Source organism: Zalophus californianus, chromosome 16, assembly GCF_009762305.2.
Source record: "Zalophus californianus isolate mZalCal1 chromosome 16, mZalCal1.pri.v2, whole genome shotgun sequence".
In the NCBI taxonomy this organism is placed as follows: Eukaryota; Metazoa; Chordata; class Mammalia; order Carnivora; family Otariidae; genus Zalophus; species Zalophus californianus.
The window spans coordinates 57,494,245-57,512,334 of NC_045610.1; the positions used below are offsets into that span (position 1 = coordinate 57,494,245).

An 18,090-nucleotide genomic window follows, 5' to 3' on the forward strand; every position below is an offset into this window, starting at 1 on the left:
CATGGGAGCTCCTGAACAGAGCTCCTTGCTAATCTCTGGGAGTTAAAAATAATCAAGCCCTCCGTCGGTGGCCAAGAGCCTGCCTCTTAAGTGATGTTTCCTCTAGTAATGCAGGGGCTACTGAGGCACTATTCACACCAATAGGTGCAGGAATTGTTCCTAAGCCTGCCCTCTCTCTCTCTCTCTCCTGCTCCCCTAACATTTTAGCTGCCCTCAGAGTAGACAGTGGAGTGCCAAGAAGGAGGAAGTTAAGTGCCCCCAAGAACGCAATCGCAGCCCTGCACTCTGTCCGCCACCGAGTCGTCTGTCCCGGCCTGTCCGCCACTGAGTCACCTGCCACGCGTTGTGACCAGCATAGGTTCTGGAGGCAGACAACTTAGGTCTGAATTCCACTCCCGCTGCTTCCTAGCTGTGCCTCCATTTTCTCAGCTATAAGTGATGCTCACAGTGGTCCCTACTTCTCAATGTTGGTGTGAGGATTAAAACCCGTTCGAACGTGTAAAGCCCTTCACAGTGCCTGGCTGGTGAGAACCCTCACTAGAGGCGAGGTGCCATGACCAGGGCTATCGCTTCTGTTTCCGCTTCCTCCAGGCGCTCACTGAGCGCTGGAACTGGAATGGGTGGTAAAGGGCATCTAGGGCTGGGCCTTTAACAGGGGTGGGGGAAGGCGGGGAGTGGCCCTTGAACCGCCTGCAGGCATCTGCAAAGTGTTGGGGGAACGTAACTTTCTGTAGGAAGAAGATCAGCCCCTTTCGTTAGATCCCCTTTCTTGGGTGCCCCAACTCTGAGTGGCACCAATCCAGCACCCCTTCTGGGCAGATGAGGAAACAGGTCTGGAGGGGGGGCGGGGACTTGCTCAGAGTCACTTGAAGGTGATCCGGCCTCGTGGCTCCAGGCCTATGTCCCTCTCTGGCCCCCACGTGTGGCTGGACCCTGGGGGCCCCTTAGCCCCCAGACTTTCAGGCAGGATTTAGCCCCTCAGGGGGAGAACAGGGACTCGAGGGACCTTCCAGGCCTGGGGGTGAGGAGAAGCTCCTCCCCAGACAAGGTTGGACTGAGAGGTTCCCGGGGGGCCATGTCACGGCCCCGTGCCCACCAGCTGCTGCCCAGAGCTGAGCACCAGCTCCAGCAGAGTGAGCCTCTGTGAGCCGGGGCAGGACTCGGGTGTGGAGCCAGAGCCTTGGGCTGCAACCCTGCCCCTGTTCCCTCTTCTGGGACATGGGGACAGTACAGCCCTGGCACATAACAGGAACTCAGTGAAGATGGACTTTCTCTCTTCTCCCTCCCATCCCATCTCTCAGCTCCCACGTGCTTCCTCTCTCCAGGGAAATGAGGGCAGAGACCATCAGGGGCAGGAAAGGGGGCCGGCGGGGCAAGCGGGAGAGCCCCCGGGGCAGTGGGGAGGCCACCTGGAAGGCTGCCCCAGCCGAAGGGAAGCTACCTGGACTGTTGCGAGCCAGCATCTGAGCGCTCTGAGGCCGCGAGGGCAGCTGGTCGTTGTCGCTCAGGGACTGCTGCCTGTGCACGTGGGGCCGCGACTGCTTGGCCCTGTGCTTGGTCATCCCGGAGACGGAGGCTGGCAGGGGACAGCGAAGGGGGGGTGGGGTCAGTTCTGAGACGCCGAGTGAGAGCTCTGTGGGGACCCATGGGGGATGGGGAGAGGGCTGCAGGGCCACCGGTCACAGCCAGCCTCAGCCGGGGTCCTTCCTGGTCTGGACTGATGGATATGCCCCTTCTAAGCACTCCATTCATCCCCATGTCCGTGTGTCCATCCACCCCCCCACACCCACTCAGATATGCTCTGGGGACCTACACCCAGGAGCCCTGTGCCTGCTGCTGGGTGAGCTCTGACCTGGGCTCACAGTTCAGGAGGGCAGGCGGCTAGACAGGTGCACACAGCGCTCTAAGAGCAGGTGGGGAGTGACAAACAGTGCGGGCTGGCTTGCTGGAGGTGGGCATCAGGGGGGTGGGAAATTCTCCAAGTGGTGGAGGGCTGAGGAGGGTCAGAACCCGGCCCCGGTGGTGCTGGGAACAGAGGCTGAGGCAGGCAAGCTGGTGAGGCAGCACGAGGAGGAACGCTGGCAAGGAAGATGCGGCCATGACGTCCCGGCTCATTGGCTGAGAGTGGACGGCTGTCCCCCACCCGCAGACACTGACCTGGGGCTTTCAGGACGTTTGCAATCAGGGAGGTAGAGGAGGAGAAGGCACCCAGGATCCAGGGGCCCCATGGCCTTCCAGGAACTGGACAGACCCCCGGGGACTCGAGCAAGGAGCCTCTGGGCCCCCGGGACACTCACTGTCTTTGGTCAGGAGGCCTGGCAGCCTTGTATCCATCCGTCCCTTGTAAATATGTCCATCCAGGCCCAAGATATCCACCTCATCATGCTGTGGGGGTGGAAGGGGGACATCCATTACCCTGTGGCACCTGGAGCATGCCCTCCGGTCCTTCCCCCACGAGGGCCGGGGGGGCACCGAGGGACGTCCTCTCCTGACTCCCAGAACCAAACGGTGCTCAGAACCCTCCCCCAGGGCTCTGGCAGCGCCAGGGTGAAGAGAGGGCCCATGGTGGAGATGGTAGTGCTAGACGGGCAGGTGGCCAGGATGGCATTCTTCCCAACAAAGCCTAAGAACCAGAGGCTTTTTCAGAAACAGCCTCCGGGCAGAGGGCTCGTCACCCGCCCCCTTCTGGTGACTTAGGTGGTTTTTCCAGAATGACTTGAGAACGTGGGGTCATGTCAGGGCCCTCTCTCTTCACTCGCAGGCCGCACCCCGAACCTTCACGGCGATCCGAGCCTCGTCAGGGGGGTACGGGCCCTGGGGCAGGTGCTGCAGGCGGTTGCGACGGTAGGGGTAGGTGAGGGTGTGGCTGCCCCCACAGCGCCGGGGCCCACTCGAGTACGTGTAGTCGGCGGTCTCCGGCACCCTGTGACGGGGACGGCAGAGTCACCGGGAGAAGGTGTCCCCTGCGACCCACCTATGGTGGGGGCCAGCCAGCCAGAGGTGGGACCGCTGTGTCGGGGGTCTCCGGGAGCCAGGGCAGGAGCAAGGGAATGGGTGAGCCGAGCAACGCCACTTCTGGGCCATCCTGAAGACCTCTGATGCCCTCTTTCTACCCCCTGCCCCACCACCCGTCCTTGGCAGGGCTTTCCCCAGCAGTGGATGAGACATTCACAGGGCTGTGGGTGGGCAGAAGCTGAGCCCTGCGGCCAGCGGCCCAGTCTGTGTGGTCCTACCGTTTATAGCAGGGGGAGCTCAGGCACTGTGACTGCAGCAGCTCCCGGATCATCTGGCTGCTGGCCTTGACCGAGCCTCCAAAGTGGATCTGCACCTTCTCAATGTCCATCAGCATCTTGGAGTGCATGGTGCGCAGGCGCCCCACGCTCCGCTCCATGTGCGCCAACTCGCCCCGAGGGAGGGCAGTACCGCCCAGCTTTAGGCTGTGGGGCGCAGGCAGACGGGAGGGGCAAGGGGGCCACACCAGCTTGAGCCCACACTCAGACCCTGGCCCACTCCACCCCTTTATCTGCGCCTTTTTAAGCAGGACGCTGTGTGGGCAGGAGCCCTTCCCAAAGCACTCCGAGGGACCACAGATGGGGCAGGGCAGAAGCTGAAATGGGGAGAAGCCCTGCACACTTAGCCTTGCCTCCCTGAAACCCCAAGGGCTCCAAAGGGCAGTTTGAAACCATCCTTACTGCTGAACCCTCATCCTTGGGAGATGGAAATGCAGCGGGGAGGGGGGCAGGAGCCCGAGGGAGTGTGCAATACTTCCGCACCTTGTCCCCCCTCACTCACTGAGCCCACCCTCTGGCTGGGTGATGTCAGATCCCCTCCCTTCCTCCCATGCCAGGGCTGCTGAGATAGCTGAAGCATCCGGGGGGTGTGTGAGGAGGTAAAGAGGAGCTCCCCCCAGACAGCCAGCACCCTTGGCAATGTCCCACCGGGACCCCCAGTAGGGACTCAAAGGCAGGGGATTACTAAGTAGGTCTCCATTCTTCCTCTTCCGGGGAAGAACTGGGAGGCTAGCCCAGAAATCACCCCGTGCCCCCCGCTGTCCAGCCAGGAAGAGGAGGAGCCCCCCACACTCGCCCTCCAGCCTCTGCCCCAGTCTTGCCTGTGAAGCCCTGCCCGGGAGCCCACTGCCCCGTACTTGCGGCTCTGCTGTCGGACCTGCTCCAGCTCAAAGATAGTGTAGGGGCGGAGGGAACGGTGCCCAGGCAGGGCTGGGCCCACAGGAGTCACAGGGATAAATCTGGGCAGGGACAGAAAGAAGAGGCGGGTTGGGGAGTGAGAAATCCCATTCCCAAATTCAGGACTCCACAGGCTACGTGCCTGCGGAGGCTTCCGGTCCAGGGTGAGGCGCAGGGAAGGACGGAGGGCTAGCGAGCGGCCAGGCACACAGGAATGGACCCAGGGGAGAGGAGACGAGGAAGGACAAGAGCTGGAGGCAGGTAGGGAATGGAGGAGCTACAGCCCCGCTGGGCCCGCCCCCATGACCGCCACCAGCTGGGGTTGGCCAGGCGTGGGCACTCACTGTCCAGTCACAGCTGTCTCCAAGGGACGGTCACAAGAGAGGCAGTGAAAATGTGCCAAGAGCTGCCTGTGAGGAGTGGGATACACGCAGATGGTGAGTGCCCTGCCCAGAGGGTCGGGAATGGGAGAGACGGAGGACACAGCAGGCCATGGCCCCTCTGCAGGCCAGGCGGGCTGGAGGCTTGGCTCACCAGGGTGGCAGGCCCCGAGCCACCCCAGGCAGATCTGGTCCCAGTCCCCTGGGAACACACGAGCTCCTAGGCATGCCAGCTTTGGGGCGCCCATCCAGCACCCACCTGTCCTAACCCAAAGCCAGCAGGGTTTCAAAGAGCCCCTGACGGATGCCCTGTGTAAACCTCGGGGGCCCTCTGGTGGCCAATAATGGAAACCCTGGGATTCCAGCCTGCCGTGGACCAGCCCCCCGCCCCCCCCCACCCCCCCCCACCCCCCCAACCCCCCCCACCCCCTCGCGAGCAGGCTCGGCTCTGGGGACCGTGGGCCGCTCGCTGACACGGCGGCCCCGCGGAGCACAGCCGTGCCAGAGAGCCTTAGCCTCTCTCCCCGCCCTGTCTCCGCCCTAAGGAACCGGCCTAAGCTGGAAGAGTTTTCAAGCTCTCAAACTCTGTCACAGCAGCTGTGGGATGGTCCAGCGAGATCAGCCATTCCCCCAGAGCACACCACACGCCGGTGGGAGCTGTTCATCTGGGGACCCCGCCCCCACCCCCCAGCCCCCCGCTGTCGTCCGTGCCCCACCTCCGCATGGCCGCCGCCTCGTCTGCCTGGTAGAGTGGAGAGTGCTCTTTGAGCTGCTGCCGCAAGGACTTCCAGCGATCTTCCAGCAGCTGCTTCACGGGGTCCAGCTCCAGGCGGTCCAGCTGCGGGGTGGGGAGGGCAGTGACCAGTGAGCGCTGAGAAAGCCGGGTTGGGGTGGGCCATCTGCAGCTGACAGGAGCTGCCCTCTGCCCTCACCTTGCTGTCCATCTCCACCAGGAGCTTATCCAGCATCTTCTGCCAGTCCTGCTCCTGCCCGCTCATCTTAGCTACCAGCTCCTGCATCATGTGGTTCAGCTGCTCCGTGGTGGCATCAAACTGGACACGGCTCACTTTGGCCGCCAGGGCACTCTTATCGGCTTTCTGCCCAGAAAGAGAGGAGGGGGCCTTCCACGTGGGAGAGAGCCATGGAGGGGCCCCATTGCCCTGAGGCGTCAAGCCTGGACACTGAGCTCCCCGTCTGGGCTCCTCTCCACTCCTGGCCTTTCAAAGAATGACCGCTGAGACCTTGTGGGACACAAGGCGGCTCTTCCAGGCCTGGCCCTTACCACGTCAATCTCCATCTCCAGGTGTCCCCTGTTGGCCTTTTCCTTCTCGAGCTTCTCTAGACCCTGATACAGTGCCTGGGAGGCGAGAGAGCAGAGAATGAGGAGCCAGGACGGGAACGGCCTCGCCTCCCGCCCCGGCAGCCCTGCGGGCCCCTCACGTCAATGTCCTTCTGCTTCTGCCGATGGTCTTCGATGAGGTTGCTGGTGGTGATGTTGAGCTTCTCACAGTCACCCTGTACCTGCAGGATGGCGCTCTGGACATGGCCCAGCAGCTCTTCATCCTGTGGCAGGTGGCACAAAGGCAGGCTCCCTGGGGCCACTGGGCAGTACTGCTGCCCTGATTGATCGGCCCTTAAAACATCACCCAGAGGCGCCTGGGTGGCTCAGTCGGTGAAGCGTCTGCCTTCAGCTCAGGTCATGATCTCGGGGTCTTGGGATCGAGTCCCGCTTTGGGCTCCCTGCTCAGCAGGGAGCTCCCTGCTTCTCCCTCTCCCTCTGCTGCTCCCCTGCTCGTGTACTCTCTCTCTCTCTCTCACTCAAATTAAAAAAAAAAAAAATCATCCAGCAGGTAGGCCAACTTTGGACCCCATTCTGGCTCTCCACAATTTCCCCCCGATAGTGGGGAGGCTCTCTGCTCTTTCTGTGTGTCCACCCAACGAGATGTGAGCTTCAGTTCCCCACCTCCCCATGGTCTAGCCTTGAGGGACCTGGCCTGCCGCTGGGGGTGACCAGTAGAGGCGATCGAGGCTCCAGAGTGGTGCGCTGCCCTGTGGCTCCCGAGAGCTGGGATGTGGGCTACAGTCTCCCCACCTGCCCTGGGCTGGATCTGAACTCCAGGATCCAAGAGGCAGGACTCAGGGACTCGTGACTCTCCCTGTCCCCAGGGGCAAGCCTGCCCTTTGGTGGGGAATCGAGAAGGGGGCTGAAGAGTGGTGTGAAGGGGAGTCAATGAACCCTAAAGCTCTGCCAGTGTCCCCTGAGGCACCTGAGTGCACGGTTCCAGCCCTCAGCCAGCTGTGCTGTCCCACCGCCACGGAGCCAGGTCTCTTGTCCCCAGAGCCAGCTCGGCTGCTGCCCTCGCTGTGACCTAGTGAAAGGCCCAGGGACTTCTGTGGGGTCAGTAAAGGGCTCCACTATGGAAAACTGGCCCTTAGGCCAGTTAAAGCTCCATCAGCCGCTCCCCGCTCTTTGGGCCTCTGGGCTGTGGCTCCCCGCTGTGAGGCACACGTGGCCGCGCCAGGAAGGGGGGCCCGTGGGAGTCACCTGGCTCTGGAGCTTGGCTTTCTTGGAAGGCCGGGAGGCTGCCAGGTTGTTGACCATGTCCTGGAGCTGCTCGTAGCGCTGCACCAGCGTGCTGACCTGATGGCTCAGGTCCAGGCTGCAGGCAGGGCAGGTGGCCTCAGGGTCAATCTGGCCAGGTTCCAAGGTTGACAGGGTCTTGTGAGGAGCCATGCTCATGGACAGCAGCGTGGAAGACGAGGCCAGCATGCTCTCAATGATCGTCCTGAGCTTGTCAAGCTGGGTGTGGGCAAGAAGGCAGGTGCAGGGCAGTGAGCGAGGCATGGCCACGTTCTGTCCACACTTGTCAGTGCCTGTGTGATTTGGGCAGTCGCTGCACCCCCAATGCCTCACAGAATGTGGGGCATGCAGGAGGCGCCCAGTGCCCGTCCGTTAAATAGCGAACAGAGTTCTCAGCGAGTATAGCCTCAATACTGAATAAAACCCTTACAGGATGGAGGCTTCTGGACCTTTCTCCAGCCAGCTCACTGATTCAGTGTGAGGACACATCTCCTCTAGCTAAACCCTCGAGTGGTGCGGTCTGTTAGTCCACAAACACTTAGAGGAGCCTGACAACACCTAGACACAGCTTGGGGCCCTGGGGATGGGAGGGTGGGCTCACACAGGCTCTGTCCCCACCCCGCATGTCAGTAACAAGAAATCAGCGGGATGGCTGCTACTTCTGTTGCAGGGGCCTCTCTCGGTCCGGGCAAGAGCAGATGCCTTGCACTGGCTCTCTTGCCCTCTTCTGTGTCCCACAGTCCCCGTGCGTCACCACACATGCCTGGTCCCACCTGGGTTGGCACCCGGTTCTGGGGCAGCTGGTCCCACAGCTGTGGGACCTCTGGCCGGGCTCAGAGAGGGGCTGGACCAACCGAACCCCCTCTCTTGGAAGTGTGTGGCATCGCGGGGCCTAGGCAGCCCCTGTGGGCCATGTGCGAGAGAAAGGAGAGCGGGCTGGGAGCACGGTGGGAGGGAGATGTGGAGGTATTGGAGAGAAATGGATAAGGATGGGGACACGGAGGCACAGGGACACACAGAAACAGACATGGAAAGACAGAGAAGGAGCGGCCCCGGCCAGATGGCCCCCTTGGCCCAGGAGCGCCTGCCTTTTCCAGCACCGGCACACCAGTGCACTTTCAACCAAGCTCCCTACTGCCTGAGTTCCTGAGACCCTCGCTCTGCACCAGGAAGAGCCTACACTCTTCTGAAGAGTCCGTAAGAGCATGTCAGAGGGCCCGTGGGATAAAAAGGGTGGATTAATTCTCTCTAGAAGAGAGGAAGGTGCCTCCCCAAACTGTGGACATTTTAGGGGAGTTGTGAAGGATCAGTAGGAGCCCTCTGGCTAAGTGGGGGTGACAAGGATGTTCCAGGACGAGAAGCAGCATGGGAAAGCAGCAGTGTGTTCGGACGTAGGGAGCTAAGACAGTGGGAGAACCGGGAAAGTGGAGGCCAGTGCCTTGAAGAGGCTGTGGCGGGGCGTGGCTTCTCTCCGAGTGTGGCCCCGGGACAGCCCTGGAGGTTGCTAAGCTTAGACGGGAGCTGTGGACACATAATCTTCTGCTCCTCAAGCCCCACACTGGACAATTGGCTTGGGGTCAAGAAATGGAACATGCCAGGGATGCCTGGGTGGCACAGTCGGTTGAGTGTCTGCCTTTGGCTCAGGTGGTGATCTCAGGGTCCTGAGATCAAGTCCTGGGTCGGGCTCCCTGCTGAGCAGGGAGTCTTCTTCTCCCTCTCCCCCTCCCCCCAGCTTGTGCTTTCTCTCTGTCTCTCAAATAAGAAAAAAGAAAAGAAAGAAAGAAAGAGAGAGAGAGAGAGAGAGAGAGAGAGAGAGAAGAAAGAAAGAAAGAAAGAAAGAAAGAAAAGAAAGAAAGAAAGAAAGAAAGAAAAAGAAAGAAAGAAAGAAAGAAAGAAAGAAAGAAAGAAAGAAAGAAAGAAAGAAAAAGAAAGAAAGAAAGAAAGAAAGAAAGAAAGAAAGAAAGAAAGAAAGAAAGAAAGAAAGAAAGAAAGAAAGAAAGAAAGAAAGAAAGAAAGAAAGAAAGAAAGAAAGAAAAAGAAAGGAAGGGTACATGCCAGTGTCCTGGCAAACGTGGGAGTGGCCCAGAATGGGGCCTCTATCACTGAGGGGGCTCTTGACATGAGCCCCCGTGGCCCAGTGGCTTCTCTGATCCTATCCTCTGCAAGCACTCAGAGGGCTGTTCCTGGTCCAGATGCTCTTCAATGGGAACATGGTGGGATGACCGACGACGAAGCATCACCCAAGATTTAAAGGCAGACACTATCGGGGCGCCTGGGTGGCTCAGTCAGTTAAGTGTCTGATTCTTGATTTCACCTCAGGTCACGATCTCAGGGCCGTGGGACTGAGCCCCACGTCAGGTTTCACACTTGGCACAGAGTCTGCTTGTCCCTCTCCCTCTGCTCGTTCCCCTGCTTGTGCTCTTTCTTTCTTTCTTTTTTTTTTAAAGATTTTATTTATTCATTTGAGAGAGAGAGAATGAGAGACAGAGAGCGCGAGAGGGAAGAGGGTCAGAGGGAGAAGCAGACTCCCCGCCGAGCAGGGAGCCTGACGTGGGACTCGATCCCGGGACTCCAGGATCATGACCTGAGCCGAAGGCAGTCGCTTAACCAACTGAGCCACCCAGGCGCCCTCTCTCTCTCTTTCAAATAAATCAATCTTAAAGGCAGACACTAACAAGAGAGTGGAAAGACAAATGGGCAAAAATATTTGCAAATTGTATGCCAGCTAAGAGTCTAGTAGTCCCACCATCCACAGCTCACTCTGAGAAGAGCCCTGGTCTCACCTGGTCCTGCAGGTAGAAGGAGGCTTCGGAGACTGAATGTTCCATGCTGACCTTGCCCTGCTCTTGGCTCTCCCTCAGCTCGGCCAGTTCCTTCTCAATGTCAGCCACGGTAACTCTGAGAGATGTGCAGAAAGACACAGCCTGGCCCCGCCACCCACCCCAGGGCCCAGGCCCGCCAGTCCCATCAGGGACAGAAAGAAGATGCACACCACGGCTCTTGGGCCCTCCCTGCAGCAGGCTCTGTCTAGGGAGTCCCGGGTGCTGCTTATCTGGGAAGTGGGGACCCCTGTGCTGGCCTGAGAGGTTTCTAGGGGGTGCGACCTGGCACCACAAAGAGAGGGCTCTGAGGGGGGCTCTGGCAAGTGTTCTCCTCCAGCCTCCACCTGGGGACAGAGACTGGTAGCTCTTTTCCTCCCAAGCCGTGGTGCTGAACTGTTTTGAGAACCTCGGAAACTTCCACCAGCCACTTGAACTACAAATGGACACCCTGAAAGGCAGACACAACCTGGGTCAAAGACAGGGGCCAGTTCAGACTGTGAGTGAACCGAAGGCTGCCATCACCTCCTCGGCTGGGGAGACGAGACGCCCGGACACAAGCTGCCCTCGGCAGGGGTGTTTCACCTGAGGATTCCCAGCTGCAAGCTCAGCTGGCCAGTCTTCATGTCTTTTCCTATTTCTTGCTCCCCGTTGCCCTCCAGGATCCTCTGTACCCTGTCCATCTACAAACCCAATGAAGAGGAAGGTCAGGGAGGCTTGAGTTCTTTGCTTTCCGCATATGTGTCCGCAGCTCGAGCAAGCCCCTCTCCCGAGTCCGAGTCCTAATCTAAGCCTCTAACAAAAACCATCTGTCAGTGTGTCCCTTCTGGACATCCATCCATCCGTCCATCCATTCGTCCCTCTGTCCATCCCGTGGGTGTGGACAGCTGGCTTTAAGAGAACGACTGAAGACCTAGTAGCCCCTTGCATGGCCATCGGCCCCAGACAGTCCCACAAACTTGGCTCCAAGGCTGCTGCAGTACCGGTGGGCTCTGTTGGAAATGGCCCGCCACGTAACAAAAGGAGCACTGGCCTCCTTGTTGGCTCAGCCAGATCTTAAGAGCTTTGAGCATCAGGTTTGAGATCAGGAAATGACCATGATGATACCTGAGGTACATGTCCTACCTGACGGGTTTGTAAAGATCCAATGAGATAGTAATGTCAGTGCAAGGATCCTGTGGCCCATCAAAACACAAGTGGAAAGTGATCGGATTACTGGCACTCAAAGGCAAAGTGGGCGGACCCTCCCTTACTTACTTTTGCTTTTTCCTGCCGAACTTCTTTGGTCAAGGACTTCAAGGTCTTCAGCTGTTCCTGCAGGTCAGCGGGGATACTCTTTTTGACTGTGAGAAGTGGAGGCCTTATTAGTCAGAAGGGCTAGATCTCCGGCAGGCTCCCAATCCCCATTCCCAGCCCCCACAGGGAAGCGACCCCAGCGAGCAGCATGACACCTCACTTCTGCTTTTCCTGGTGACTGGGGGGGGGGGGATGGGAAGAAAGGAAAGAGGGTTATCCTTACCCTCTAAAAAATCCACCCAGTGCTTACTATCCTAAAGGGCTTTGGGACTACTGACCCACACTTTCCACCCCTCTCTCAAATCCTAATTATTCTCTGGGCCCACAGCTGTGCATGGACCAAGCTGAAGTTGAGTTCTTGGGCACCCTCCCTCCCCGCCCACCATCCTCATCTGCTTTCCCCAGAGTCTGCCCGGGCACCGCAACCGCCTCACTGTTCTCCTGAGGCTCCTTTGCTCCGCCTGGTTCAATTCCATCTTTTGGACCCCAAAGGCTATCGTAGAGCCCAGAAAGGCTAAGAAGGGCCATGCTATTTGCAGCAACTCAGGAAGAAGCCCAGCCGCCAGATGAGGCCAGGGGATGCTGAATACACAGACAGTGGTCCCTCCTCCACACCAGTGGAACCCACCCATGAGCCCGAGCAGGTGCTGGATCTTCTCCAAGTCGGTCTGGCCCTCCTGCTCCTCATCCAGCTCTTTCATGTTCTCCTTGAGCTCTACATAGAGGCCAATGAGCTCTCCCATCAGACGAAATGTTTCCACTGCCATGGGGAAGCTCGGAGCCAATTTATCCAGTGAATCATGTCTTTCGCTCTGGAAATCACTCTTTTCTGATGAGACTCGATGGAGATAGTTAAGAGAGTCCTTGCTCCTGGCAAAGGTGGCTGCTTGGCTTGGAGTAGTCCAGACAGAAATTCCAGGTTGGTCTGAGGCATGTATTTGTTTTGGATCCAAACCTATCTGGACATATGGATCTATCCCCAGGACGCCTGCGTTGTGAGGGCCAGGATACAACAGGTCACGGGATTCTGGGATAGAGTACGCACGGTCATGCTGGTCCGTACCTGCTTGCACCTGGCCCTGCTGATCTGGGTCAGGTGATACCAAATGCTGTCGATCTCGCTGTACGGATCCCACACGGCTGCTTAATGGTGTTAGGCCATGCTGGTCTGTGCCACGATGTAACAAACCTTCTGATAAACCCTCTTGGCCAATACCTGGTGATGCCAAACCTTGACTGGCTAGGAGTGGTGACACCTGATCATATTGGTATCTGCCAGGAGGTATTACACCACGCTGATATGGATGTGAGAAAAATCTTGGAAACTCAGGGTGGAATGTTGGAAGGCCACGAAGCTCTGTGCCTGGGGGTATCAAGCCTTGTTGTTCTGTACCAGGTTGCCTCAAGCCATGCTGATCTATTCCAGGTTGAACCAAACCTTGCTGATCAGTACTAGGCTGCAGGAAACCTTGTGGATATGTACCAGGCTGGACCAAACCTCGAGGATAGGCACCAGGTGGAACCGAACCACGTGGATAGGCACTAGACTGCACCAAACCTTGTGGATAGGCATCAGGTTGGACCAAACCACGTGGATATGCACCAGGCTGTACCAAACCAGGAGGATATGCACCAGGTTGAAAAAAGCCATGTGGATCTGTGCCAGCCTGTACCAAACCACGCTGATCTACTTGCCCCAAACCACGCTGATCTGCACCAGGTTGGACAAAAGCAGGCTGACCTATGCCAGGCTGAAACAAACTAGGCTGACCTGCACCAGGTTGTACCAACCCACGCTGGTCCATTCTAGGTTGAGCCAAACCACGCTGACCTACACCAGGTTGTACCAACCCATGCTGGTCCATTCTAGGTTGGGCCAAACCACGCTGACCTGCACCAGGTTGGACCAAGCCAGGCTGGGCTGCACCACGTTGACCCAAGCCACGTTGATCCATTCCAGGCTGCACCAAACCAGGCTGACCTGTATCAGATGGTACCAAACCAGGCTGAGCTGCACTAGGTTGGACCAAGCCACTTTGATCCATTCCAGGTTGGACCAAACCAGGCTGAGCAGCACCATGCTGGCCCAAATCACGTTGATCCACTCCAGGCTGCACCAAACCAGGCTGACCTGTAGAAGATGGTACCAAAGCAAGCTGTGCTGCACCAGTCTGGACTGAGCCACGCTGATCCATTCCAAGTTGGACCAAACCAGGCTGAGCAGCACCACGTTGGCCCAAAACACGTTGATCCATTCCAGGCTGCACCAAACCAGGCTGACCTGCACCAGGTTGGACCAAACCAGGCTGAGCTGCACCACGTTGGCCCAAACCACGTTGATCCATTGCAGGCTGTACCAAACCAGGCTGACCTGTACCAGATGGTACCAAACAAGGCTGACCTACACCAGGTTGCATCAAACCACGCTGATCCATTCCAGGCTGTGCCAAGCCAGACTGACCTGCACCAGGTTGCACCAAACCACGCTGATCCATTCCAGGCTGTGCCAAGCCAGGCTGACCAGTACCAGGTGGCATCAAACCACGCTGATCCATTCCAGGCTGCGCCAAGCCAGGCTGACCTGCACCAGGTTGCACTAAACTACGCTGATCCATTCCAGGCTGCGCCAAGCCAGGCTGACCTGCACCAGGTTGCACTAAACTACGCTGATCCATTCCAGGCTGTGCCAAGGCAGGCTGACCTGCACTAGGCTGCAGTAAACCACGCTGATCCATTCCAGGCTGCGGCGCCAAGCCAGGCTGACCTGCACCAGGCTGCAGCAAACCATGCTGATCCATTCCAGGCTGCGCCAAGCCAGGCTGGCCTGAACCATCTTGCACCAAACCACGCTGATCCATTCCAGGTTGGACCAAGCCAGGCTGACTTGCACCAGGTTGCACCAAACCACGGTGATCCATTCCAGGTTGGGCCAAGCCAAGCTGGCCTGTGCCAGGCTGGACCATACCATGTTGATCCATTCCAGGCTGCACCCAGCCAGGCTGACCTGTACCAGGTTGCACCAAACCACGCGGATCCATTCCAGGTTGGCCTAAGTCAGGCTGACCTGCACCAGGTTGCACCAAACCACTCTGATCCATTCCAGACTGCGCCAAGGCAGGCTGACCTGCACCAGGCTGGACCAAATCACGCGGATCCATTCCAGGCTGCACTAAGCCAGGCTGACCTGCACCAGGTTGCACCAAACCACTCTGATCCATTCCAGACTGCGCCAAGGCAGGCTGACCTGCACCAGGCTGGACCAAACCACGCGGATCCATTCCAGACTGCACCAAGGCAGGCTGACCTGCACCAGGTTGCACCAAACCACGCTGATCCATTCCAGGCTGCACCAAGCCAGGCTGACCTGCACCAAGCAGGACCAAACCACGCTGATCCATTCCAGGCTGTGCCAAGCCAGGCTGACCTACACCAGGTTGCACCAAACCACGCTGATCCATTCCAGGCTGTGCCAAGCCAGGCTGACCTGCACCAGGTTGCACCAAACCACGCTGATCCATTCTCGGTTGCACCAAGCCAGGCTGACCTACACCAGGTTGCACCAAACCACGCTGATCCATTCCAGGCTGTGCCAAGGCAGGCTGACCTGCACTAGGCTGCAGTAAACCACGCTGATCCATTCCAGGCTGCGCCAAGCCAGGCTGACCTGCACCAGGCTGCAGCAAACCACGTTGATCCATTCCAGGCTGCGCCAAGCCAGGCTGACCTGCACCAAGTTGGACCAAACCAGGCCGACCTGCACCAGGTTGCACCAAACCATGCTGACCCATTCCAGATTGCACCAAACCATGTTGATCCAGTCCAGGCTGGACCAAACCACGCTGATCCATTCCAGGTTGCACCAAACCATGTTGATCCATTCCAGGCTGCACCAGACCAGGCTGAGCTGCACCAGGCTGAACTGAACCAGGCTGGCCTGCACCATGTTGCACCAAACCACGCTGACCTGCACTAGGCTGCACCAAACCATGCTGACCCATTCCAGGTTGGACCAAACCATGCTGATCCATTCCAAGTTGGACCTGATCATGCTGAGCTATTCCAGGTTCGGCCAAATCACGCTGACTTGTAACAGGTTGGAACAAACCACGCTGACCTGCACCAGGCTGCACTAAACCAGGTTGAACTGTGCCAGGTTGGAATAAACCATGCTGATCCATTCCAACTTGGACCAAACCATGTTGATCCATTTCAGGCTGCACCAAAGCATACCAATCCATTCTAAGTTGGGCTGAATCTTGCCGACCCATTCCGGACTGTATCAAACCAGGCTGACCTGCACTAGGCTGTACCAAAACAGATGGATATGCAACAGGTTGTCCCCAACCACTGGGATATGCACCAGGTTGTACCCAATCAGGTGGGTAAACACCAGGCTGGACCAAACCACTTTGATCTACAACCGGCTGCACCAAACCATGCCAGTCTGCACCAGGCTGAACCAAACCACGTTGACCTGCACCAGGCTGAACTGAACCAGGCTGGCCTGCACCATGTTGCACCAAACCACGCTGACCTGCACTAGGCTGCATCAAACCATGCTGACCTGCACCAGGCTGGACCAAAACACGCTGACCTGCACCAGGCTGCACTAAACCATGCTGACCTGAACCAGGCTGCACTAAACCACGCTGACCTGCACCAGGCTGCACTAAACCACGCTGACCTGCACCAGGTTGGGCCAAAGTAGCATGATCTGTACCAGTTGGTACCAAACCTCGTTGATCTGCCCCAGGCTGGGTTATATCATGCTCCTCTGTACTAGGTTGAATGAACCCAGATGTTTCCAAGCTGGGCTGTATAAAACCTTGCTGATCTGCATCAACTTGCATCAAACCAGGCGATACCAAACCATTTCGATCTGTAAGATGTGGAACCAATCCATGTTGATCCATGCCAGGCACTACTAATCCTTGTTGATCCATGCCAGATATTAAAAATCCATGCTGATCTATACTAAAGGGTACCAATCCATGCTGATCCACACCAGGCTGTTGGTCTGTGCCAGGAAGTACCATGCCATACTGATATGTGCTACGTGGAACCATACCAGGCTGAGCTGTACTAGGTAGTTCCAATCCTTGCTGTTCTGTGCCAGGTACCAGTGGTGGCACCATACCATACTGATCCATGCCAGGTGGTACCAAGCGCTGCTCACCCATTCCAGGTGGCATCATACCAAGCTGATCCATCCTGAGGGGTACCACACCATGTGGGTAAGTGCTAGGATGGCGCCATGCAAGTGGATCCGTGCCAAGTGGTCTTAATCCACGCTGAACTGGCCTGGGATAGATTTGACCCTGGCTTGGATACACCCCCCTATGCTGATCCGGGGATACTTGATGATGCTGATCTCTGGCCACAGTGGCTTCAGGTAAGTCCTGTTGAACTGGACCAGGGAGTTCCTCTCGTTCATCTTTTCTTAGATGGGCTAAGCTATGCGGCGGCAGCTCTCTCGTCCTGCGATGATCTGACTCTACTCTGAATTGGGACATAGACGGATGTTGGGACTTTGCCTGGCCACCTTCATCACGGGCCCTTGGGTGCTGTTCTCTACCCGGGACTGCAGTAGCAGAGGCACCTCTGCTTCGTTCCCTGGTGACCCCTTCAGAGGGTTTTCCTATGCCACTGATTCCTGATAAGGTCTGATCTGAGCCATAACCACTGGGAGAATCCAGAGCTGGGTCAGCACTTGAGCGCTTGATGGGGACTCCACCTTGAAGTATATCATTTGATGCTACGGAAGCGCGCCCTTTGCGTTTAGGGAGTCCTGTAGTTGTCTCTGAGCTCTGGTTGAAGAGGAAGAAAGAAGTCAGTAACTACAAGTAGAAAAGCCTCACTCACTCTAAGACAAGAAAATCTGGGACATCTGACTAGGATGACTTAGGGCTTTTGGAAAAACACACCCTCTGGTCCCCAAAACTGGGCTGGACACAAAGACTTTGACATTCTTGAAGGATAGGTCTCCAAGGCTTTGAGAATCTGCACATTTGCAAATGACATCATAATATGTTAATCCCCCTCATAAAAGACAGCAGGAACCCTACACAATACAAGCGATCTACTCCAACTATTGCTGGGTCTACAAATAAAGAACATGAGTAATTTATTAAGTTTAAAATATAAAGTTTGTCCCATCATTGGCCCATTGCCAATGGTAGAAGTATCACTGCAGGGCAAGTAAACCATATATCTGAAATGTAAATGCACAAACTCTAGGGCCCATTAATTCCGTAGATAAGATTTTCTCTGAGGACTCCTACAAAAGGCTTCCAGGACATATGTACAGAGTCTACAGCACTGTTTATGAAAATAGGTTATCAATAGGGGACTGATATATATAGGGGACATACCCATAGAGTAGAATACTAAGAATCTGTTAAAAAATTATGGACTATTTCCATTTCTAGCCCAAACAGAATAGCAGGAATTGGATTTACCCTCCTGTTTGTAACAACCAAAACCAAAAACCAAAACAAAACACAAACCTCAAAACGATGAAATAGTGGTTTTCTAGACACTGGATATCAGCTAGTAAAGGCTAGCAATCCCTGAAAGAAGGGGAGACCAACTATGTGAGCCCTACTGTCGCCTCAGCTTACTGTCATTTCAATAGAGTCTCCAGGCTCATTTCCAGGAGTGGGACTCCCTGAGTTGAGGCGACAGCCCTGAGCATTCAGGGAGATTGAAACAACAAGAGCTCACAGGACAGAGTATCAGAAAGAAAGGAGAAGCAGAGGGACACCTGGGGGGCTCAGTCAGTTGAGCGTCTGACTCTTGATTTTGGCTCAGGTCATGATCTCAGAGTC

The 18,090-nt window shown here is 56.9% G+C and overlaps 2 protein-coding genes across 12 annotated transcripts in view; one reads left to right on the top strand and one right to left on the bottom strand.

Annotated features, from left to right (window-relative positions):
- The window catches only part of LOC113939299 (60S ribosomal protein L35a-like), a 426,207-nt gene that overhangs the window by 249,956 nt on the left and 158,161 nt on the right, over positions 1-18,090 (top strand). The window lies entirely within an intron of this gene.
- QRICH2 (glutamine rich 2) overlaps positions 1-18,090 on the bottom strand; it is a 35,480-nt gene that overhangs the window by 940 nt on the left and 16,450 nt on the right. For 2 of the 11 annotated variants that reach the window (XM_035724485.1, XM_035724490.1), the window contains 16 exons: positions 11,892-17,070; positions 11,424-11,441; positions 11,225-11,310; positions 10,553-10,650; positions 9,932-10,046; positions 7,113-7,367; positions 6,008-6,130; positions 5,850-5,924; positions 5,500-5,664; positions 5,284-5,405; positions 4,532-4,597; positions 4,112-4,249; positions 3,234-3,437; positions 2,776-2,923; positions 2,298-2,385; positions 1,442-1,576 (listed from right to left, as the gene is read on the bottom strand). In XM_035724485.1, the coding sequence (XP_035580378.1) occupies positions 1,442-1,576; positions 2,298-2,385; positions 2,776-2,923; positions 3,234-3,437; positions 4,112-4,249; positions 4,532-4,597; positions 5,284-5,405; positions 5,500-5,664; positions 5,850-5,924; positions 6,008-6,130; positions 7,113-7,367; positions 9,932-10,046; positions 10,553-10,650; positions 11,225-11,310; positions 11,424-11,441; positions 11,892-17,070 (7,015 nt within the window). Of the gene's footprint in view, positions 1-1,441; positions 1,577-1,852; positions 2,079-2,297; positions 2,386-2,768; positions 2,924-3,233; positions 3,438-4,111; positions 4,250-4,531; positions 4,598-5,283; positions 5,406-5,499; positions 5,665-5,849; positions 5,925-6,007; positions 6,131-7,112; positions 7,368-9,931; positions 10,047-10,552; positions 10,651-11,224; positions 11,311-11,423; positions 11,442-11,891; positions 17,071-17,187; positions 17,231-18,090 lie in introns of those variants that run through there. The other 9 variants (XM_027625062.2, XM_035724491.1, XM_035724488.1 and 6 more) reach the window with 9 other exon arrangements.